This window comes from Gymnoscopelus microlampas (assembly GCF_963454915.1).
Source record: "Gymnoscopelus microlampas genome assembly, chromosome: 5".
Classification (NCBI taxonomy): Eukaryota; Metazoa; Chordata; class Actinopteri; order Myctophiformes; family Myctophidae; genus Gymnoscopelus; species Gymnoscopelus microlampas.
The window spans coordinates 46,139,419-46,164,614 of record NC_139942.1 but is presented as its reverse complement, the minus strand read 5'-3'; the positions used below and the strand labels follow the sequence as shown (position 1 = coordinate 46,164,614).

Genomic DNA, 25,196 nt, shown 5'->3' with positions numbered 1-25,196 from the left:
AATCATCAAATCTCTAATTGTCTTGATTGCGTACAATCATGCAGAGACCAACCTTCTCAGGTTGACGAGGTTGAAATTGTACACAAATTGAACATCCTATAATGTTGATTTCACAATGGCTACTGGCTAATGGCCTAGACTGGTAGAATTAACAACTTGAACCCTAGCATTCAGCTATTCTGGAAGAACATTCGGCAAAAAGAGCAGATCTACAAGTTCACAACATCCTGAGACGCGTTAAACCGCTGCCGGTCATCAAATGATTGGCTTAGGAATGCGACAAAAAAAACGAACATATCTGTGAATATAAGTCTCCATGGGGTGACTAATCGATGAAAAGTAATTTTGAGGGTGAACTATCCCTTTAATGTTTGCCTATTATACCCAGAATAGAGAGGCTAGGTTTCATGACGTGGTTCTGAAAAGTGAGTGAAAACACAGTTCAAGGCATCATTGTGACAGAAGGTATCTCTGTTTTCCCACAGGCTACCTCGGGTTAGTCACATAAAGGCTTTCATTCACATCATCATCCCGGTGTGTGTTCAGGAATGTTGCGCGAGGGGAGAATACAGCGCATCCTTTCTCTAGCTTCCTTTTACCCTACCTCCTCTTCCTCCCTCTCTCCCATCACCAACCTCCTCCTCCTCCTTCCTCTTCTGAAGGCACTGAGGAGGAGGAGGAGGAAGGGGGGGGGGTCGGGTACACCTCGGGGCCCCCGACAGCTCGCTCCCAATGTGACCACCCTCCACGGCGCGCAGCGTGTACAGTAATGCCATTAAACCTTCCGCCTCAGGGGAATTAGTCACGCGGAGGCTTTTGGGGGGGGTGGGTGGTTAGATGGGGGTTGAGGTGGGGGGGGGGGGGGGCACCCGTACAAAAAAAGAGCCCCCCCCCATTTGAAAGGGAGCCGGAGCCCTGCCTCGGGCAGGTCAGGGAGGGCTGTTTACAGAACAACAGTCTCTTATCAGCCGTGTGCTTCTCCCCGAGGAGGCTCCACTGCAAACAGATAACAACCCTCCAAATCGGCGGCGGAGTGTGACCGATAAGGCTATAATCAGGTGCATTCTGCTGCTTTGGGGATGGAGTATTGAGAGGAACCATTTGGCGGGGAGGTGATGTGTGTGTGTGTGCGCGCGTGTATGTGTTTGTGTGTGTGTGTGTGTATATGTGTGTGTGTGGAGGGGAGCTTAACAATGCACTCCGCTGTTAATGGTGAGATCATACGGTAGCAGGGATGCCTCTGGAGAAACGATGATGCAAATGTTAAAAACACACACTGATGATAATAACACACAACAGTAATGGTATTACTGACATGATAATGAAACGAATAATATGAATCACTGCCAACCATCATTAACATACCGTCATGATGAATATCATTAATATTCATAGTCATACTATTCATCATCATCACCATCACCATCATCATCATCATATGCATTCTGCATCATAACAATCATGAACTGTTTTATTTTCAACTGTGTGCGTTGCTTTATTTCATAATAGTCATGTCCGCTGGCTATGAAAGCCCCTTTATTCACCCCCCACATGCAACTAAATAAAATCATTCTACAGTAAGTTTTTTGGCCTAATTTGTCCACTGGGATGGCTTCATTACCAAACACTTAAATGGTCAATAGGCCTGGCTTTTAGCGCAAGGGCAAACAGAACATGTGTGAACAGACAGTCAGAGACTAATGCAAATAACTGGCGCTCAGAACAGCCGCCTAATGCATTAATGACTGGCTGACGCACGCTAATGTGACGGCGACAGATCCAGACTGACAGTAATGGAGAATATCGCCCCTGGTTATATACTCACAGGGTGGGGGGGGGCGTGGTGGTGGGGGGGGGGGGGGGGGGGGGGTGTAACGGACGACAGGGGGAGGAACATACAATACACACCTGCCAAGTGGCTGTGCCGGTGACAGAATCCTAATGAATAGCAGGGCACAAGGTTGAAACAGTGACACTGCCTGCCACCCCCCGACCCCCCCAGCACACCCACACACGGCACACACGGCACACGCGCACACACACACACACACACGCAAGCACATTTGTTATACTGCCAGATACACCGTGTTGAATAGCTTACTGCAGTGGTTTTCATGTCAAGGACCCGCAAATGTATTAGTCCGCGGGACCGCCATTTGAAAACATGTGCCATAAGAGAAGCTTTGTCGAAGTTTGATAAAAGATGTGTTAACACCGTTCAAAAACAGCCTAAAAAAAAGTGTTTAAACTGTTCCTCATTCTGCAGGAAAGCCCCTCACGGACGGACCCCTTGCGTTCCAGACCCCACTTTGAGAACCCACATGGCTTGTATACTGTACGCTAATCTGAGTTCCCAGAAGTTTTCGCCAGCTCTGGCGAGGAACTTCTGGGCCACAGCCCTGGTATTTGTGGGCGGGATGTACGTCACGCTCTGAATCTGAGCGGACACGCCTCTTACCGGTCTGAGAGCTGTGCAACTCGTCTAAAAAGTCCGACGAGAGGCAAACAGCAGTACACAACAATGGCGGCCGAAATTTCTCAAGGGGAAATTGCTTCCCGTCGATCCTATTTAGATGCATCACCCACTGCATGTGGATCCCGCCCCCTTTTCTTCATTGGCTGTTGATTTGAATCACAACGCAGTGGCCGCGCCCCTGCTGTCCAAGCTCCGACGCTAACCCTCCCAGACTAACTGTACGCAGGCAGCTCTTTTGCAAGAATTCATGATTCTGCGTCAAGTCATTGCAGAAGGAACTTAGCCTCCATGGCTCAGACAGACAGACAGACACATTTCAAAGTACGTGACTTTGGCAAAGCGGCGGCTTCTTTGACAGCTCTGGAATTAGCCTATACTTCAAGTTTTGAGTCAAGGCTGCGCTCACCTGAGCCGTGGTGAAGACGTGCGAGTGCACCGCCGAGATCAACATCAACTACAGCTTTATAGCGGGCTATAAAATGAAATGGAACAAAAACAGCCGGTTCCAATGTTGTCTGTGATGGCGATAGCACACCTACAAGCTCACAACGTTCCGCCATACGACATGTTGTGAGCTTGTAGATCGGCTACTTCTTTTCTTTTTTTTATATATATATTTTTGGGGGCTTTTTTGGGCTTTATTTATAGTTTTCAGTAGAGACAGACAGGAAACGGGGAGCGAGAGATATGGGAGAGACATGCAGTAAAGGTCGTCGGGTATGGGAATCGAACCCGCGACACGCTGTCAGGCTAAATTGGAGCCTAGGTGCCCGGACCGCTACGCCAGCCGTCCGGGCCCTGCTACTTCTTTATAAATATTTTTATTTTATTTTATTTCATTTTTTAAAGTATGGCTCTGCAGGAGTCTAACTGTCTATAAGACGGTCGGTTTGTCTGTGTGTGTGTGTGTGTGTGTGTGTGTGTGTGTGTGTGTGTGTGTGTGTGTGTGTGTGTGTGTGTGTGTGTGTGTGTGTGTGTGTGTGTGTGTGTGTGTGTGTGTGTGTGTGTGTGTGTGTGTGTGTGTGTGTGTGTGTGTGTGTCTGAGTGTCTCACAAACCTCTGGACCGATCAGCGCCAAATGTCTTGTGCACACTTCCAGTAGGCAGAAAATTAAACTATGTTTTATACTTTTTGAAATATTTAAGTGTATTATATATTGTAAGTCAATGGGGTCCATAGACGACTGACATCATGACTGACGTCACAGGCTGCTCACATTGACCCACATCGGAGCCACGCTGTTCCCGTGTGGATCCCGAGATCCACGATAAGATTCTTTTTGAAAAGGCCAGCTTGAAAGTGCTATAAAAGGACCTGATCTCAACCCTTTTCTTTCACTTCACCCCTCCTCCCGCTCATCATTTGTTAATAACAATTGGAGATTTGAGACCCTTAGAGCATTAATTAGTGAAAATGCTTCCCGAGTGCAGCCTGGACTCACAGCAGACACCTACAATGAATGCATACTTGTTCTGTAAACATGATCCGCTGCATAACAAGTTGTGGTTTTTCTAAGTTTCTTTTTTTTAATGGTGATGAGATGAGAGAACTGCTCGTGCATGGCCATCGCTCGCTCTTCCTCCTCACTGTCCCCCTCTCTCTCTCCCTCTCCCTCTCTCTCTCTGTCTCTCTCTCTCTCTCTCTCTCTCTCTCTCTCTCTCTCTCTCTCTCTTCCTCACTCTTTCTCCTCTTTCCCCCTTCTTCTCTTCACTCACACAAACACTCCCCTCTCTGTCTTTCACTCTCTCTCTCTCTCTCTCTCTCTCTCTCTCTCTCTCTCTCTCTCTCTCTCTCTCTCTCTCTCTCTCTCTCTCTCTCTCTCTCTCTCTCTCTCTCTCTCTCTCTCTCTCTCTCTCTCTCTCTCTCTCTCTCTCTCTCTCTCTCTCTCTCTCTCTCTCTCTCTCTCTCTCTCTCTCTTCATTAGGCAGGCCCTGTGCTGGCCCGCGTGCGATTCATTAGCTTTTATCCTCTTCATTTGAAGAAGGAACTGTGTGTAATTAGAGCAGCTCTGTTTGTCCACCAATCCCTCACACAGTCACATCTCAAGGCCAATTACCATTCCGCTGCACGGCTCCCCGATAACATCGCCACATATCAGCCGCTTCGAGAATTAACTTCGCAACTATTATCTGCCTCTCAAGAATGTAAATAAAGCCCACTCGCCAATCAACGGTTAACGACTGAATGTGGAGGGAAAGATGATGAGCCATACAGGAGACACAGGTCACACAATTACTTGTTCCTCTTGCGTTGTAATGAATAGACTGGGGACATTTGTAATGTATAGACTGGGGACATTTGTAATAAACAGAATCTCCTAGGCAGTGGTGAACAAAGTAGCCTATACTCAAACCCAGTACTTGAGTCAAAGTATACTGTTCATACATACTCCTGGTCAAATATTACTCAACTACAAGTGAAAGTTGCTCATTCAACTTTTGAACTTGCAGTACTAAAAATACTTAATTATCAAAAGTCGAAAGTACATTTTGTTTTTAACGTCAATGCATTGCTGTATTAAAATGTTGACATTTTCCAAACAAATTCAAAGATTTTCCAGAGATGTTCAAACGATATCAATAATAGTGAAAGTAGCTGGTCTACAAGCAAGAATTGCACAAACAAAGTGTAGTCAAAAGCACAATATTTGTCTTTGAAATGTGGTGTAAAAGTCAGACAGACAGTCCACAAACCTCTGGACAGATAAGCTATAAGCAAATATTACTCAACTACAAGTGAAATTGCTCATTCAACTTTGAACTTGAGTTAAAGTATTGGAGTACTAAAAATACTTAATTATAAAAAGTCGAAAGTACATTTTGTTTTTAACATGAATGCATTGCTGTATTAAAATGTTGACATTTTCCAAACAAATTCAAAAAAATTCCAGAGATTTTCAAACAATATCAATAATAGTGAAAGTAGCCAGTCTACAAGCAAGAATTGCACAAACAAAGTGTAGTCAACAGCACAATATTTGTCTTTGAAATGTGGTGTAAAAGTCAGACCATAAACCTCTGGACAGATAAGCTATAAGCAAATATTACTCAACTACAAGTGAAAGCTGCTCATTCAACTTTGAACTTGAGTTAAAGTATTGGAGTACTAAAAATACTTATATATATACACAATCAAAGTGTAGTCAAAAGCACAATATTTGTCTTTGAAATGTGGTGTAAAGGTCATGAGTATTCAGAAATACAAATACTCAGGTATAGCTCAAAAGTATAGAACTCAAGTAAATGTAATGTACTTTGTTACTGTCCGCCACTGCTCCTAGGTGATAGACTCCATGACGCTGTCAGGGTGTTTTTAGTTTCTGGAAGGCATGTCATCATCGTACTGTCTGTTCCACAGTGACCTGACCATGATGTAAACAGGAAATGTGTCCTATTTGTAGACAGAGTGGTGTGTGTGTGTGTGTAGGGTATACCGACATAAATAGCATGTACCGCGCTGGTTGCCTTAAGTTTGATTCACAAACGGTGTCCATGTCATCGATGTCACGCCGCCTGCATTCAGTCCTGGAGCGAGTATATATGTGTGAATGAATCACCCAACCAGACTGTCTGCCGCAAAGTCAAACTCAGGTTTTCTTCTTTGTGTTCAACTTCACACTATGCTCTATGCCAATGGTTCTCAAACTTTTTCATGTCAAGGACCCCCAAAATGATATCTATTTGGCTGCGGACCCCCCCATCTCAAATATTTTTAGTGCCAGGGATTTTTCAAAAATAGCAGATCTACAAGCTTGTATATCTGCTATTTTTGAATAGCCAAAGTATAAAATATGGTTAAAGTGGTTAAAATGATTGTGACGCTATATTAACTAATTTAGCTGGGGACCCCCTGGTACCTCCTTGGGGACATTGATTCTCCACTCTGAGAATCAATGCATTCTATGCTATGCAGATGCCAGTCCCTTCATTTAGCCACTTAAGCCCTGTACACTTAGCCGTAAGACGAATAGCTCACAGGCTTGTCCATCTGCTCTTTTGACATTCTTAGAATTTCTTTTGTAACTTGTTTTACATTTTTTGTCTGTAAGGACATGGCCAAAATAGGTTAAAGGTCCAGTGCAATGGCATTTTCAGTCATTTTGAAGTTTCAGTCTGAAATGGCCTCGCGACCAATCAGAAGGTTCCATCCCATCCCTTCAGGCTATGGCGCGGTAGAACCTCACTCAAGTGGTGCGCAGTGTTATTGTCTGTAACCTGCAGGCGCAGGCTGGCCAAGGGATAGAGACATGGCCCATGTGCAGAATGTTTGTTACCAAGTTGCTTATTTCTAACCTAAAATGTTTTCTGACACATATTTCAGCGCGCTGATTAAGTTTACAATGAGTAATACACCGTCTGGACGTCATCTTGAATGAGATTCAAAACAGAGTAGTTTTGCAATTAAGATCAGCTGTGTTTGGAGGAACTTGCAGCTATGGGAATCACACAGCTGAACTAAATCAAGATTCATTTATATTCATGAAAGTGTAGTATCTATGTCATAACGCAGTACGTTTTCATTTACAGAAAGTAATTAAGATTGGCTGTTTAGGGACTTTCGATATAAATATGCAAAATGTTTTTTTTTATTTTATTTTGCATCTATCATTAGGTATGTCCATATGATGACCACAGATATGCTCTAAATTTGTGAAAAACATATATTTCATTTCACTAGACCTTTAACGACTTGAACCCTAACATTCTATTCTGGAGGGGAAAGTTCACTGAAAATAGCAGATCTGTTGCGACACGTTGAGAGTTTGTGCAGTGCAACTCAGGTCCGTTTCACTAAGTATAGGGGGTCTAAGTGGTTAAAAGTGGTTAATTGAGGAGGCACCAATGCGGCCGGTGACTGCCGATACTGGCTCAACCCCAGGCTGCAGTGGCTGCATGAGGCCTACCCACCCAGTACTAAAATTACCAGTTACTAGAGAGCAGATCAGATATCAGAGAGTGAATTGACTTCACAGACAGAGTGATGTCATATCGCTCAATGTCAGAGAAACATCACAACATCAAAATCCAAGACGATTCTCCTGCATGAACGGAGCAATCCACAGTAAGTGACATGCTGTACACGAGAAGACACAATGTTTGAGGTACAGTAAATCCATGGCTTTCCTTCATTAGTATATCAGCGAAAGAACTTGGGAGCTTTGTAGTAAACCTCAACTTCTGCCACGCGTTATCATCAATCACCAGGGAGCTTTTCCCAATGCGGTTTAAGCACAAAAGAGGAAAAAAAGAAATCACATGCATATTTAATTTCATTCTCCACTGGCTCACACAAAGCAATGCGCCACCCTTCACGACACCTTTCAGGAAAAGTCTCTATTATGTCTGAGTCAGCTGGAGAAGAGGAAAGAAAAAACCCATAAAGAAATAGGAAAAACATTTCATGAGTGAAAAACTATCTCAATTATTGCCAGACTTCAAATAAAGAGCTGTTTATCTTCCCGGGGCAGACGACAGCGTTGTTTTTACCCCTAGTCAGACGGCATGCGGATGGCAATCAGGATCGGTCAACCAGGACACTATCGGCGGCAGTCACTCTGTGTTGACAAAGTACAGCAGCAACGCTCCGCAGCGGCGGCACAGGCATTATTCTCAACGCAGCGCTAACCCCTATCAGAAAACAAGGCAGGTTTTATGGCCGGTGGAGAAGATGGTACACATAACAAAGCGCGGCGGCTCCCAGGAATTTAATGTGTTCGGTCAAAAAGACAGAGTATTGATATCAAAGGCCAGTCGTGCCGGAGAAAAAAAAAAGCTGTCCTCATAACGCGGGAAAACACAACAAGCACACGACACAACCACCCCCGTGATTTATAGTGTTGTTCTTTTGTTGGGGTTTTTCTCCTTCCTCTGGTTCTGAACTCGGAGGCATCGCGGGTGGAAAAAAAATAAGACTATTTCATCTCGACCCTGTCATTGTGGATTAATATGTCGGTGTATAGGCCTCCTTGTCCATGAAATAGGTTATGTTATGTTGTTATGTTTTGTGGTTGAAGTTAAAAGGCATGGCGATGATAAGAAACCCTGTCTCTGAGCCCCATAGGGGCCCCACCTGAGCCCTCACTCCTGTGTCTGCTATACCTCTCAGTGCCTGTCAGATATAATAAAAGAAAAAGGGCAAAATATTACCATGCGCAATCTTTAGAAAAGAAAGACAACATATAGATTGCTTATGACTCACTTAAGGTTTCAAAGTCAGTCAGTGCCAAGTTGCATTAATACACAGTAAAAGTGTTAATTGACTCCGCCAGGCCAGACGGAAGATGGCCAGAGACTATGTTTTTACTCCTGTCCGTCCGTCCATCCGTCCATCCGTCCTGTGTGTGCTTATGTGTGTGTCTGTGAGCAGCTAATCTCCAGCACTGCTGGACCGATCGCTGTTAAAATGTTGCACGCCGATCGCTGATCACACACACACTTTTTGCTACATCTCCAACAAATCTGTATACAAATTATCTCTGGAGTCACGTGATCAAATTGAATCAGTCAGAGTTGTCCGATTCCAAAGTTTGCGGACCCTGGGTACTATAGGCCTGGTGGAGAATTGCGCTCCAAGGAGCGCACTTTGCTAGTTAAATTAACAGTCATGATTTTGCAGTGCCTACTCTGGTTACCCTCCCTGATGTGATTATGAGTTATGCTGTATCACATAACTCTGTATAATAAACTCCAGCCCTCCTGTCCCTGCACCATTGTCCTGTTTTAGCCTCCACCTCTACTTCACCCATGTGGAGCTAATCCATCACCCAGCCGGAGAGGCTAAAACACATTCAATTGATTTCTCCCTGGTTTACATATTTACACCCACAGTCATGCAATTAGGACCACATTTATCGATAGCCTGGGTACCACTGGAGGCTGCAGCGCAGACCGCTCCAATAAATCTCCCAATCCTATGGGTTGCCACTGGGCAAGACCAATAAACCTCACACAAAAATGTTGTGGGAATTCTTTTTTTTCTTCTTCTTTTTTTAGTATTTGGGGTAAAGAGGTTTCTGAATCACTAAAACTGCCTCCTGGCTGTTGATACCTCACTGCATGACTTGGTGAAACCTGTTCTCAATAATGCGAGTTGTTTTTGTGTTGTTTACTTGTGTGTAACTAGGTGTGCTGCTGTTGCTATTGTGTGGATCAGATCATCTCCCTTGAAAGTTGAACTCTGGATATCAACACTACCAGCCCGGGTAAATAAAGGTTGAATAAATTACACCACAGAGACCGTTTCTGCACCGCATCCCCATGCATTTGACTTGGGGCTGTTCTACTACACTTGATATGGACGTCACAATATGTGTGTGCCATGCTGCCCCCTAGAGGCTCTCTGAGAATTGCGGCTGCCATCCAAGGAATCCACAGCATCCTACAACTGAATGTCACACAGCATAACTTAGCCTCGCGCACACTCACAGCTCGTGCACAAGTGTCTAAAGTAACATGTTGGAAAAAGAACTTGTTGGCCCCGGCCAACGGATATCATCTCGTGTGAACAGTTGTTCACAAGATTAATAATATTGCTGACATATTAACATCCATCACTCTAAGGTTCAGCATTCACTCAGTGCACAGATATTGATTAACACATAGCTTACCAATGTGTCCCTCCTCCTTACACAAAGAGAGAGCCATGTTGACCAGACCACTAAAATGACCCCCTATTAAAAACTAACATAAATCATCAATACATCTTATTGATAGTTGGTCGTTACAACATAGATTTGCTACAGTCTACTCTTGTCTAGATTACAATTAAGTGCATAATTTCAACTCTGCTTAAAACTAAATGGGCTTTTTTTTCCCCCTCTCAAAGTCTATCTTCATCAAGTCTATCAATATGACTAATTAGTGTAACAACAATGCGATGCAATAAGGAAAGTTTGCAACTATAGGCTATACATCAGTCACACTAACATGAAATCAATTACTGAATCACATTTCACAATAGCCCACTACATCATCTCAGAGTAATGAGGAACACAGAATTCACACACACACATCCTTTTAATATAATATGACCGCAAGTCACTTAGCAAAACTGTGTCGCGCATGCAAATGCAAGGTGTCAGTTAAAAGTAAGCAGTCAAACAACTTATCCTACATTTCATTACAAAGCAAGGGACCTCATACAGGCTGACCACTCAACAACATGTACACAGGCACGGTCTATTATTTCATTGCCATATAGGTCACTTTGAAATAGCCAACAGTAAACAATGCAGCAGTATAAACTCTAAAATACTCTAAAATGCTCTATAAACGACGAGCAGGCTACACCACATCAAACCCTTTTGAGCTGAAAAGAACAGACGGGTAGCTCTGCTGCGCTCTGCATTGTAGGCTATAATAATGGAAGTTCTGTAAATAAATGTTGAACTATGGGCTACATAATGTCCACACATTACATTATGTCCACACACGTGTACAACGGGTGCAATACGTTAGTCCGACAACAGCGTACAATTAAAGTTCAATCAGGGTTAAACTATGACCAGCTGTGATTATATCTAGGTCTACAGGCACTGAGACAGCAGTAGTATCCTAGTCTACAACAAACAGCCCTCCTCGACACTTCTGTTCAAAGTCAACCCCTTCAGGGTGAACGATAATGAATCACAACAGACAGCAACTTAATGGAGATATTAAAAAAGTTACGCACGGAGGCGAAATCAATGTCCAACCCGCACCACGGACCGTGCGTCACGGCTGTAACGATCCAGCCGAGAGCCGTGGCGCGCAGACTGACAGTCCGGGAGAGGATAGTTTTCTGTTAGAAACTATCGATGAATGACTGAGGTGTGGAGGTAATAATAACGTCTTAATGTGAATGAACACGCACGGCGTGCGTGTTCATTCACATTAAGACATTATTATTACTGTGCGTCGCACGCAAATGCAAAAGAAACACATGAACGGGTTGATTCTTACCTTTATAAAGTTCCGCGCCGCGGACGGACAGCAGCATCAGGGTCATCGCAGCGAACAGGCAATTGATAACTTTATCCATCATGTCGATGTGATCTCCAAAGCGTCGTTAAGGTGGTTAACCCCCCACCATGCATAAAGCCCGCGCCAAGGGGGTCAACTGGCACTAAAACTCTTCCTCCTCTTCTTCTTGTGCACAAGTTCAATTCTCTACCTCTGTGCCGTGCCGTGCACCCTGCCCCAAATTCGTGCGTCTATGGCGGTGGGGCGTGAGGAGGGCGCTCACACACACGGACATCTGACTCTCCAAAAACAACACTGCCGTTTTGGACTTCCACAATGTTTCTCGGAGGGGGAATGTGAGAGTTAGTTGTATTTGTAGAGCTGATGGAGACACTGTCTGAGTGGTCTCTCCTCTCCACTACTCCAGCTCTCCTCTCCACGCCGCCAGAGAGAGAGAGCGGGGAGCGAGCGTGGATGCGCACGGGGCGTGCGCGCCGGTCCCCCGTCTCAACCGGTAGAGGGAGCGCGCGAGCATCGAGGGTGTGCGTGGCTGGCTGGCACGAGCCGAGAGACGGCCCCCCAGGGGCCCCCTCCTTCTCCTTCTCCTTCTCCCCCTCCTGCCTTCCAGAGCTGTTGGGAGTTTGTTTAATGAGCTGATGAGTTTGGTGAATCTCTAACACAATGGTTCTCCTCAAAGTGATGAGGGGTCCTTGAGGGGGTTCCAACTGTCCAGGGGGTCAAAATGTGTGAATATAGCATAAACGTTTTGTTTAACCAGTTTAACCCTATATGTACATTGTCTATTTGAATATAGCCGATCTTGTAAACTGGCTATTTTCCCTGGCACACATTATTTACAGATCCATGGCCAGTCCACGGCCAAACACAAAAAGTAAAAAAAAAGACTGATCTAATAAATTATGTTAAGAGAAAGACCCGTTGATAGGTACACGTAGTGTGTTTGTTGTATTGCTTGGTTGATTCATTCTAATCTAAGGACCCCCAAATTCGGACATGTATTTGGTCGGTGGAGTGTGGACCCCCATTAGAAAGGATTTTGTGCCAGGGGCCCCCATAATAGAAGATTTCCGTTGTTTTTTTCTAAATCATTTCACACTTTTTCTAGATTTCTCAATCTTTCAAAAAAATAGCAGATCTACAAGCTCCCAACCTGTTGCATTATGACGCATTGTGTGAGCTTGTAGATTGGCTATTTTTGAAAGGTAAAATAGGGTTAAAGGGTTTTTCGAATTTCCATTTCAACATCCCGCCATTCCAACTATGTGGCTTCCGCGTGCGGTTATGGTTAGGCTTAGGGATAGGGTTAGTAATGTCGGAACAATGACATGTCAGAACAATGACATGTAACCCTGTCAAGGACCCCCCCAGAACCCACTCTCTTCTCTTTTCTTTTCTGTTAGTGCAAGGGAAGATTTACAGTGTTAAAGATAATTGTTATTATTTGATGTTCTGTACTAGAGTTAGCTAAGCTTAAAGCTCATTTTCATCTGCCAGTCCCTTGGCTTTTGCAGGTCACAATTAAAACAAAACGGAATTATCTTTAACACTGTAAATCCTCCCTTACAATAACAGAAAAGAGAAGAGAAAAGAGTGGGTTCTGGGGGGTCCTTGACGGTTAGCTCATTTTGATCTGCCAGTCCCTTGGCTTTAGCAGGTCACAATTAAAACAAAAGAACAAACATAAAAACTGTAGGAAAGGATATTGTGTCGCACAAGATATCAGTCCTTACGATAATATATTGTTATTAGTTATCACTCAGGACGCTATTGGGGAGCGAGCGTGTCACTTAACCTCCGATGACAGTGGTAGGTCTCTGTAATGTTGACCAAGATCTTTGGAAGTAGGCAAGTAGAAGTTGAACTGAGCTGTGTTGCTCCGGAGGGCTAGAGTATAGGCCTTCTTGAACCTACAGTGGAAGGTCGAGGTAGCCCTATGTTTCTTCTAGTACAGATGTGAGGGTGTATGTTATAGGAGTTATAGTCTATTCAATAGGAACTGCTGTGACTCTGTTGTCTATTCAATAGGGTTATTCGTCCGATTCAACTTGAGAATGTATGTATCTATTCTTTTAAACCAGTTGAGATTCCCCCCCAGGAATCTTTTAACAGAGTAGATGTGATTTCCAGTATTCTTGATTTTTTATTTTTTTTATCCCACGATTTTGTAACCCTTATTTTTCACCCGGTGCCAATTTTCTAAGTGATCCTGGGCACTACACTCCCCTCATCAGGGAGGCCAGGGCCGAGCTCATGCCTCCTTCAATGCATGAGAGCCAACTGACTTTCTTGTCACCTGACAGGGGGGAGTTTCCCTGGCGCGTGGAAGGAACACGTTATTCCAACCAGTTGGAAGGCAGAGGCGTTATGGTGACCAGGATTACTACATGTTTTTGTGAGGGTATTAACTACCCTGAGAGACACGGGGAGAACATGCAAACTCCACAGGGCCCTTTCGCCAACCCCACCTAGGGTATGGGCGCTGATGGCACGGAGAAGACAATTTCCAGTATTCTTGTGGATTTGGGGAGTTTGACACTTTTAGAGAGAGAGAGAGAGAGAGAGAGAGAGAGAGAGAGAGAGCGCCCACTCACACCTTCCAACAAAAAGAACAATCAAATACTGCCATTGTGATTTGCATATCAAAAACTCAAGGAACTAGCAAATTAACATGAATGGCCGTGGCTGCATATCAGTGAGGGGCCACACAAAAAGGGTGGAATCCCCCAAAACAGGATAAGAACGGGAGAAACGGAAGAACAGGAGACGTCCAGGAGATCAAATAACAGGAGTCTCCTGGTGAGAACAGAAGGGTTGGCAGGTCTGGTTGAGAATGTATGCATTCAAAGGGCTGAATGTATGCAGCCCTTTGAATTGTATGCATGTATTCTTCCATGGGTCTATCTGAGAATACTTAGTCTTCTATTCTTCTATTCTCTATAGGAAAGGCTGACATATAACTAAAGATGTGACGTCATGCTGTGACGTCACGCTGGCATTGTGCCCAAATTAGATGCTTTCATGCTGGGCGTCGTATCCTTCGTTACAAAAACCATAAGAAACAACAAAAGCACACAGGACACTGGACATCACACTGTTGGTTGACACCCAGACAGCCTTTCTTCTTGATGCCATGACTTATTCAGCCACCATACATCAAGCCAAGCAATGCTTTTTGAGAGTGCCATATTTTCATCTATATTTCAGATATTTTGACACCCTTTCCAGACACTGACACAGTGAGGAGGTACTTCAGGGTCTAACTTAAAAAGGACACGTCTTAAGTACAGAAGCGCACTGAAGGAGTCACGTTGTTGAGACAGAACCATGTGAACTTGCACTTACTTCGCTGACACTGTTATCCAGAACAAAGGATTTGATGCAGAGCCCCGACGAGGCAATTTTAGTGTCCGATACGAAACCGATTTTGGAGAGTCCAAAAAGTGCAACATGTTATAATCGATTTGAAAATGTTTGATTTGATCAAAGTTCCTTTTTGAGAACGTTATAAGCAAACAAATAAAAATTAACACAAATCACTTTTTATAGATAAAAAAATAAGCACATAAACTGAACTTGATTTTATTTAAACACTTGAGACCTATTACATTTTTTTCAAAAACAGCCGATCCACAAGCTCACATGATGTCACATTTTGACGCACTGTGAGCTTGAAGATCTGCTATTTTATTTTTTTTAAGTTCGGGACACATTGGCTGCAATAATTGCACGTAACGACGTCATCAGAAAAGTCAAATAATGGCCTGTATATCGGCCAAACCGACATATTGGTCGGGCTCTAGTTTGATGCCTTGCTCAAACATACTTCTGCATCACACTTGGCAGTAGTTGGGATTAAACCCACAGCCTTTCACTCAGGGTATATAATGCCTAAAATACAGCCAGCTTCTCTTTTTTTACATTTAGTTTATTCAAATGTCTCACAAACCTTTGTGTTTCCTCTCTGGGTTGATGCATGCAGTGATCTCATTAAAGCCAACCAGGGTTGACATTCAAAAGGACCTCATTATTTCACGAGGCAAAATAGCATGCCATCTTCAAACACTTTTCCAGTTTTGATGAATCAATAATGAACCCTTGGCTCGTTGTTGGGGAGCCTGGATGGAGAGGTAAAGAGGCCGGCCACAGTGCCCAACAGGTCGCTGCTTCAATCACTGACAGGAGGCTGTATTCCTTTGACTGGAGGGTGGCTGGTATTATCTACCGTGCTCACCATCTCTGCCTAAGTGCACTTGAGCAAGGCAAAGGTACTAAACCACCACACAAAAGAAATAAGGGAAAATCTACAAGCTAACAGCGCGCCTCATCGCAACGTGGTGTGAGCTTGTAGATCTGCTATTTAGTGTGGTTGCCCTAACAGGGCAACCAGACTAATAGTACTCCTTATACTTTGTTTATTTATTTATAGATAAACAATACTTCGGGCCGCTACTCCTCCCACAGTTTATTTTTCCCAATTTAGTGCTATATGTCAAAATGACCGGTCTGACCGGGAATCGTGCACTTGCATAAGGCTAAGAGATTGGTTGCATAGTTTAATTGATATTGATTTATTAGTGCATTAAATTTCCCCATCCACTTCAATGGAAAAGTGAAAACACTAAAATTCAAGTATTTTTTTCTCAGAAACCGTAAGAGCTACAGTTACCAGACTTTGAGGGGAGGTTCATAGTTTATTGCCAAATTATTTAAACAAATATTACACCATTCGGCCTCATGGTGGCGCTATAAGAGCCCACTTTACCTTTTGGCCTATAACTCTTGAACCGTAGGTCGTAAAATCAAAATTTATTTTTCCCTAGATTCCTTGGGTCATTACGCAACTCCCCATATAGGCCACGCCCATTTGCGTATGGATAGATTTTTTGATATTGATTTATTAGTGCATTAAATTTCCCCATTCACTTTCATGGGAATTGCAAAAACTCCCATTCAAGTATTTCTTTCTCGGAAACCGTAAGGGCTACAGTTACAAGACTTGGAGGGGAGGTTAATAGTTTATTGCTAAATTATTTAAAAAATAATCACACCAGTCGGCCACATGGTGGCGCTATAACAGCCCACTTTACGTTTTGGCCTATAGCTCTTGAACCGTAGGTCGTAAAATCAAAATTTATTTTCCCCTGGATTCCTTGGGTCACGACGCAACTCCCCATATAGGCCACGCCCATTTCCGTCTGGATAGATTTTCCGCCATTTTGAATTTTCTTCAAACCACACTTTTAGCTCCTCCTCCAACATATTTTGTCCAAATGTCACAGAAATCGGTACACATGATCTCTGGGCCCATGCGGTAAACATATCCAAACGGCATTTTCATAGTCCTTACCGTTCTTCCGTAAATTGTTTCCAAAGTTAGTGGGAGGGACCCGTTTTACCAAAAATGTCAAAAATCACGAACGAAACGTCCAATCGATCCCAAATTTAAATCACATGTCGAGGGTGATTTACTCAACGACTCCACAAAAGCATTTCCACTTTGACCCATAGGGGGCGCCACGAATGCGCAAAATGTCACCGTTTGATGCAAAAACATGATTTTTGGGGGAGTCAGTCCCTTCAAAATGAAACGCAAGCGATCTCAGGAGTGACGTGACAATGTAATTGGCGCAGTCTCCGACGGTATTCCTCCCAGCGTATTACTCGAGTCCCGACCGGCGTCGGCGCAACCACACTTTGCAATTGCCAATTGCGACGCGTCTAGTTTTTACTGTTTTTGAAATGGAGCTTAAAGTCCTGAAATGCATAATGTGTGTATCTGTAACTAAGGGATGTGTGAAAAGACACATTTCAATTACCTTGTGTACATTGACAATAAAGTAATCTTCTTCTATTATGCAAATATGTGTGTGTTGAAAGTGCAAACATTGCCAGGATGTTCTCTGCAACAATATATCAAATGCAGGGGCAGCAAACACAAACTTATGTCAAAGTCAGCCAAAGTCGGCCGCCTTATTGTTGTAGCGTGCATAAACACTCACACTGCGGTTTCACTCATAGCAGCAGTTTTACGTCCCTAATTAAAATGCAGGGAGATTGACACAGGTCTACTTTTAGCCTTAAAGTGACCTCCTGTTGTCAAGGATAAGGCTCCAGATTGTTTTTAAAGTGCACACACACCCACACGTGGGCAGAGCGGTCCCAGGGTCGTAAAAACCTCGCATATCAGACTGTGTGCGGTGTTTAGTCATTGTCTCAGCCATAGCAGTTATGTTGGCAGGAATGCACTCTGAGGACAGCTGTCATGGGAATTGGTGAAAATGTGATGCTCTCTAATTGGATGGACGGATGGATGGATCGAGGGATAGCATCATGGTTTACACTCGCACCCGTTCCTCACTGACACAAACACACACATACAGGCTCAGAGAGAGGAGTTGATTGTCTCAGTGTGTGCATGTGCGTGTGCGTGTGCGTGTGCGTGTGTGCCTGTGCATGTGCATGTGCATGTGCATGTGCATGTGCATGTGCATGTGCATGTGCATGTGCATGTGCTCATGCATAAAGACTTTGCATGTGAAACATGAAAGCATATGTATTACATAAGTAAAGTACAGTTTAGGTCAGCTGGCAGTGTAAACACTGACCACATGCATCCATGTGCAAAATCTCAGTTTAACTTGTGTGTGACTGCAAGACAAAACCAGGTTAGGCTGATAGAGTTATAGGCCAAAACGTAAAGAGGGCTGGTATAGCGCCACCTTCTTCTTCTTGTTTTGGCTCATTTCCATTGGGGTCGCCATAGCGGATCATCTGTTTCCATCTGCTTCTGTGCCCTGCGTCTTCTTCCTCGGTCACTCCAGCCACCTGCATGTCCTCTCTCACCGCATCCATAAATCTCCTCCTTGGCCTAACTCTTCTCCCGTTGCCTGGCAGCTCCATCTTCAACATCCTTCTCCCAATGTACCCCTCATCATCCCTCCTCTGCATATTATGTCCAAACCATCTCAACCTCACTTCTCTTGTTTTATCCCCAAACCTTCTAACCTGGGCTAATGTACAGTAGTCATTTCTGATCCTGTCAATCCTTGTCACTCCCAATTAGAATCGTAGCATCCTCACCCTGAGGTAGGTAGATTCAAAATAATCGGGGTAGAGTGACTTCCATGGCCTATTGGCCTACTGGCAGCATGCACAAGAAATGTAGGGGCTGGTCTAGTATTCTGCGAGATTAGCTCCGGACTCATGCACAGACACACTGGGGCGAAAAGATAATCTCCAGCCCGGCCTTCGGCCTGGCAGAGAAAAGAACAATTTCATTACCCTGATTGGGGGCTTTATTGCAAAATTGACGCCAGGACAGGATAAAAAAATGAGAATTACTTTTTATCCATGGACTAGTGACTGATCCATATCCTCATGCAGTGACTCAACCATTGGAAAAGTTTGTATTGACGTGGAGAGAGCCTGCTGCCCACACCGGCAGTGGAACCCACTGGGCTTTCGCAAATATGTCCTTGTTCTATATTTCCTCCCTCGGGGATAGCACAAAATGCATCACATGTTGTTGGGAAGATGAGCAAAATAACACATTGTAGTTTTGGCATAAGCGGTATGGCATCACGCTGTCAATAAGTGCCAGTCATCTCAGCGAGTGGGTAGATAAATCACAAATATAGGCTGCACTCCAAAAAAAGACTTTATTAAACGTCTCCTCCTGCCAAACAACAATGATTTTGTCATTTCATTCCTTTGTGAGATTATCCAATGCCTTGGTTGTCAAGGCTCGATATAGGATTGATTCGATTGTTTTGGTACTCTGGCGGGGAAAACACCTTTAGTTTTGATTTTCGGCCGGTTGCCTCCTGTCCGGAACCTCATAAGCAAAGTTACTTAAACAATCGAAGTGCCCACAGGAAACGTAATGACAAAAAACATCAACGAATAACTTCCACATCATCCCACAGTATCCTGTCAGCATTAAGCCAATGCCCACCCCATGTGTATTGTACACCACCACTTGAGCGAGGCGAGCACTGTTCATTGCAATCAGGTTGATTGCTTAGCAGAGAAATATTGCTTTTAATTAATTGTCATAGTGGTTAAAATGTTGTTGTTTTTTTGTTTTGTTTTTCCCTGCCTGTACACAAAAGGTCTTTTCTTAATTGGTCTCCAAACACCATGTTGATGTTTGAACATTGTGTCGTTTTAATTTAGCACTTCACTTCACCTTGTGTGTGATTTGATGTCAGGTTGTTATTTTTCTGAGTAGCAGTATGATTATTTAATACTAAATACCGTCGCTGTCACGTAGAAACCTTGTATCTCCATATTTCAACTTTCCTTTTTTTCGTAAATGAATGCCGTATTGTGAGCTTGTAGATCTGCTATTTTGGCTATAACTAACTAAATTAGATCCACTGGAACACAGGTTATTCTTTCCATTTTTCTTTTTGGACATACAAGGTTTCCACCCCCCGACAGCGACAATATGAGACATGAAGGGACACAGTTATTGTATTAATACTGTTGTGCTTCCTTGTAACACCTACCTAGGCACTGAATTCAGGTCAACAGACTTATAGCGCTGCAATATTTTTAGTGTTTTTATTTGACACCACATGTCATGACCACTATTTGGGGCGTAAAATTATTCAGTGGCAGTTAATGTGTGGTGTGTGGTGTGTGTGTGTGTGTGTGTGTGTGTGTGTGTGTGTGTGTGTGTGTGTGTGTGTGTGTGTGTGTGTGTGTGTGTGTGTGTGTGTGTGTGTGTGTGTGTGTGTGTGTGTGGGAGAAATAGAGAGATAGAGACTCAGAGATGAGATGAGTGTGTAATGGGTGAAGTAACAGAAACTTACCAACAGAGGTCGTTTTAGTGCCCTTTCTATGTGACTCTCACAATGTGTGTGATTACTTCATGTCCTATCATTGCTTAGTCTAATATGGTACATTGACATTGTGTATATGATTGTTGTGTGGTTGCATGGAATAGAGGCCGCTGGATAATGTTTATCAGGTGATTCTCATTTCACAGTGTGTATTCTGTCACATCTGTATCATGTTCTTTGAGATTTAGCCTTTTACTGAGGTTTTTGATTCTCCTTTGTAATTTTATTCTCTAATGTTCTGTTTAATAACTTATTCTTTTTTTCTATTCTGAACTATAATAACTGTTTTAATTGTATTCAAATGTACTTTTATAATGTGTCTTATGCCCAATGTTTTGTGTAAAGCACTTGCCTTGTTGTTGAAATGTGCTTGTGAAATGCGTAAATTTGCCTTGCCTTGCCTTGCCTTGCCTTCATCTGTAACTTTGGCAGTTTGGTGTACATTTTTAGTAGTTTAATATATTAAAACATAGGGGTTTTCAACGTAGACCACTCAATGACACTTCACAGAGAGAACAAGCAGGGTAAAATCATTTAATACACAAGTACACGTAAAAGAAAAACATTAAGTAAAAGACTTAAAGTAAAAAGTAAAAAGAGTATAGCTAGTTAAAAACTAGAATCATGAAGTGGAGAGAAAATTATTGCGAACACAATTATTAATCTCAGTGATGTTGGAAACCAGCTTATTTTATTGCACTTTGCCTAATTTAAACATCATCGTACAACCATCACGCTGACTCAAAAATAAAATATTCTTTTTCACTTGAAATGTCTCAGTGAACAGACAGTACACTGAAGTATAAGACTTCAACATCTCCTACCATCAGGCCCTTGCACCTCTCCCAGTATGATCCTGATGCCATAAAGAGAACCAGGTGCGACTGGTTCCAAAAGTGTGCTTCCGTACCTGAACGTGCTTAAATCGTTAAATCCTGTGTGTTAATTTTACTCTGTGAGTGTACAAATGGAACTAAACGGACCCGTTTGGATCCATTTGTACACTCTCTGAGTTACAGACCCGCAGGGCTCCATTTCGTTCCGAACTACACATGGATAAATGAATACTGAGGATTTTTACGGTGTAGGGCTACTCTTTTTCCATACGGCCCTGATTAACATTCATGTAATTAACCAGAGTCACACCTGGATGGAAGCTGCCTGCCTGGCACGACCACTTTCCTCTGTTGTTGGCCAGGGGAGCCGTTTGCGGTTAACCATCTTGCTCGCAGGCACTAACTAAAGTTTTTTTTATATGCATACTTAAAACTTTTTTTATGCCAGAGACCACCAAATTGACTTGCATTTGACCATGTACCACACACTATTTCAAATTATCCTGTCCTCGGAACCGTTCTCGTTTAAATGTCTCACACTGTACATTGAACAACGCTGAAACCTACTGTATTGTTACGATAGTAAAAGCATTTATAATTTCAAGTGAAGTGACATTAAACTCATCATTTGGCTGGGAATTTCCTGGAGCCCTCTGGAAATGCTGGCTTAACAACCCATTAAGGGAGGCGATTCTTAAAATTGTTTTCTAAATCAGTTTTTTGAAAACTAAAACAGTTTTTTGAAGAAAAAAAAAATCAATATTTAAAAAAAATAGCAGATCTACAAGCTCATAGCGCGGAACTCGGTGCCGCGCTATGAGCTTGTATATCTGCTATTTTTGAATAGCCAGACAAATCTTAAGTGACACAGATGCGTTCCAGGTCTTAATGGGTTAACCACTTATTTTGTTATTTGAACATTTGTGATTTTTTCTTTTTTTTTTAAAAACATGCCCAAAAATAGGGACGCCAGGTTAAAAGTGGTTAATGAATTCCCCACTAAGCTCTGCTTTTGGTATATTTGGGTCAACAGCATACTTTAGGTACCATAATTAAACTATTGAACTGCGAAATCAGCACTGAGTGATGTGAGGTTCCAGTTGGCATGGTTACAACGCGCTACGGCCAAGAACTATTCATCAATGTTTCAAGAATTCCTCACTGTTTTTTTTACCAGCCAAACAGCTTTTTTGGAATATAATGAAGGTTATCTTTCAAAATGACTGGTGGTGGCGGAGAGAAAACCAAGGTCTGCAAAACATGTACCGTGGCTATAGCTATTGTTTGGCCTCATTAAAAGTTCTCAGTTGCAAATGAGCGATCTTTTGACTAATTGTCAGTCATTTCCAAGAGGAGCATGCTGCTGACCTGCAGCGGGCTATTATAATGGAGTGGAACATTTAATCACAGATTAGGCCCCTGTTTTGTTACGGATCTTTAAATCCCCCCCCCCCCCACCCTCTTGTTCTTTCCACTGACTTTCCACTAGGCCTGATCCTCGTGACCTAGCTGTGTCTGAAAGTGGTAAGCTGTGACTGAACTCGCCCCACATATGCCACACGGCCCATTCTTGCGCTGCCACGGGTGCCAGACTGGGTCAACTGGGCAATAGTCAGCCTCCAAATCTAGACCTGTGAATTTGTGAGTTGCCCTAACGACCTTGCTGTGGATTAACGAATGGACTTGGCACAGGCACCTCACACTTATCTTTTTGTTTTTAATAACCATCAATGCAAGCTACGTTTTCAATATGCTAAGTAACCACTCGCTGAAACCGGAAACCAGTTTGCTTTGGGCCAGAGCTATTGAGAGAGACAAACACTCCCATAGACTTGTTGTAAATGTTATAATGATATATAAATATAAATATTGAATGGAACATTTCAGACACAATGTTGAACCCTCTTAACGGGTGTTGATAAGGCACGTGCGATACATATACCATGTGATTGCATCTTTGGGCTTCCAGATGTTTTGTTTTTAACCTTTTTTACATACATACTTAAAAGAAAGAGACACCAAAAAGTAATGAATAGCCCATAATTAAACAAACTGTGACTCTTTTAAAAGAATGGCAGGTTAAGTCTTATGCAACCCCGTTACCACACCTGAATATTCCACTTTTGAGAGATATTGCTTTTTTTGGGAATAGAACTCTCGTCCATTATCCAAAGAAAAATAACGAATGAACTCCTATTTGTAGGAATAACATTAATCTGTACAGTATTGTCTTGAGAGCAACAGAGGATTCACAGCCCACAGACAAATTGATTTGACATCACTTTTACCACACACACACACACACACACACACACACACACACACACACACACACACACACACACACACACACACACACACACACACACACACACTCTCTGTAGGCCTATATGTAACTTTACTGCGTATAAATATACATGTACCCTTGCATGTCCCCATACTCATTTAGCACACAAGCGCATACTGTATACACTTGCGCACGCACACACACGCACACACACACACACACACACACACACACACACACACACACACACACACACACACACACACACACACACAACACACACACACACACACACACACACACACACACACACACACACACACACACACAGAGGGGGCGCCTCACGAGGGCTTGAGGTAGTTATAGAGGGCACAGAGACCTCCTTGGAGCACCTCCTGGATGGGCTTCATCAGGGGGTTGTGAATGATATGGAGACCTTTGTCCATGGGGTGACAGGCCAGCTTCCCCAGTCTGCTCAGCAGGTACATCTCCACCGGCACATTCTGCAGGTCGTTGAAGTCCACGTTAAGGAGTTCTAGAGATTCCAGGAAGCACAGGGTCTTGGGAAGGCTGTGGAGGCTGTTCCCCTCCACGATGAGGATCTTCAGGTTGACCAGGTCCTGGATCTGGTCCGCGATGACCTCCAGACGGTTGCAGGCCAAGTGTAAAAACACCAGGCCCTTCATGTTGTAGATGCAGGTGGGGATGTGCTCTATGCGGTTATGGCTGAGGTTGAGCTTGGTCAGTTTGGTCATGGACGATAAGCTTCCGGGGAGGCTGGTGATCTGGTTGTTGGCCAGGCTGAGCACCTCCAGCCGGGTGCATTTCCAGCTCTTCGGGCACCTCGCTCAGACGGTTACGGTAGGCGAAGAGCACGCGTAGCTTCTTCAGGAGGCCGATCTCCGGGGGCAGGCAGGACAGGTTGTTTCCCCAGATGTTGAGGATCACCAGGTTGTCTAGGGCGCCCACGGTGGGCGGGACGCTGCCCAGGCAGTTCAGGGACAAGTTGAGTTTCTGTATCTCCCGGAGCTCCCACAGCTCAGCGGGGATCTCGTCTAGCCCCCGCTGGGCCAGACTGAGGGTGCAGAAACCTAAGTGCATGGAGGCATTTTTGCGGAATTTCTCGGCCGCCGAGGACACGTCGGGGAGCTCGGTCCTCCATATGCTCTTTCTCTTATTAGTATCACTCCCATCGTTCAGTTCCTCTCGGTTGAAACCTCGGGAATGCTTCCCGCCCATGGTACTCCTTACCTGCGTCGATGGCTCTTTATTTTCAGAGTGACAAGCCGCGTCGTCAGCACAGGTTCATGCGAATCTCCGACACTGGTGAAGCACAAAGCTTTGCTAACAATAATGGCTGCTGATTGTTGCCCGGTGTTCCTGAACGACCCAGCGATGGCATGTTCAGTGTGACTGTCAGGGTGGCATCTGGAGCTGCCTGGCGTTGCTGTCGTATCTTCAGATTGGATGGTAGCGCTTATGGCAAGAGTCCTGGATGGGTTTTGGCCGGAGCAGAGTTGAATGTGCACTGTGTGTTCCAACAGTGTTCCAGCATGCTGTAACAGGGCAGCACATAGAACAACTGTCTGCCTTATTGAATTTCATTCCCCAGCTGGTGCTGTCACTTAGCATGGGACATCTCTTGAAGCCCCCACGACGGTGTTGCGCGTCAAAAATAGCAAACCTACAAGCTCACAGTGTGTTGCGGACGCACCGCGTTGTGAGCTTGCAGGTCTGGTATTTACGGTATTCACTGTCATGCGACAAAGTATAAATCAGGCTTCTCCATAA

General features: G+C 43.8%; 1 protein-coding gene and 1 pseudogene across 3 annotated transcripts in view; both read right to left on the bottom strand.

Annotated features, from left to right (window-relative positions):
* The window catches only part of LOC311045729 (receptor-type tyrosine-protein phosphatase mu), a 227,676-nt gene extending 215,933 nt beyond the window's left edge, over nt 1-11,743 (bottom strand). For both annotated transcript variants that reach the window (XM_084057748.1, XM_084057749.1), the window contains exon 1: nt 11,416-11,743. In XM_084057748.1, coding sequence (XP_083913874.1) covers nt 11,416-11,497 — 82 coding nt within the window. In that variant the 5' untranslated portion in view covers nt 11,498-11,743. The remainder of the gene's footprint in view (nt 1-11,415) is intronic.
* Nucleotides 11,744-23,162: 11,419 nt separating this feature from the next.
* LOC311045662 lies at nt 23,163-24,859 on the bottom strand (annotated as a pseudogene). Its single transcript has one exon. The product of its transcript is annotated as an uncharacterized misc_RNA (transcript).
* Nucleotides 24,860-25,196: the final 337 nt, after the last annotated feature.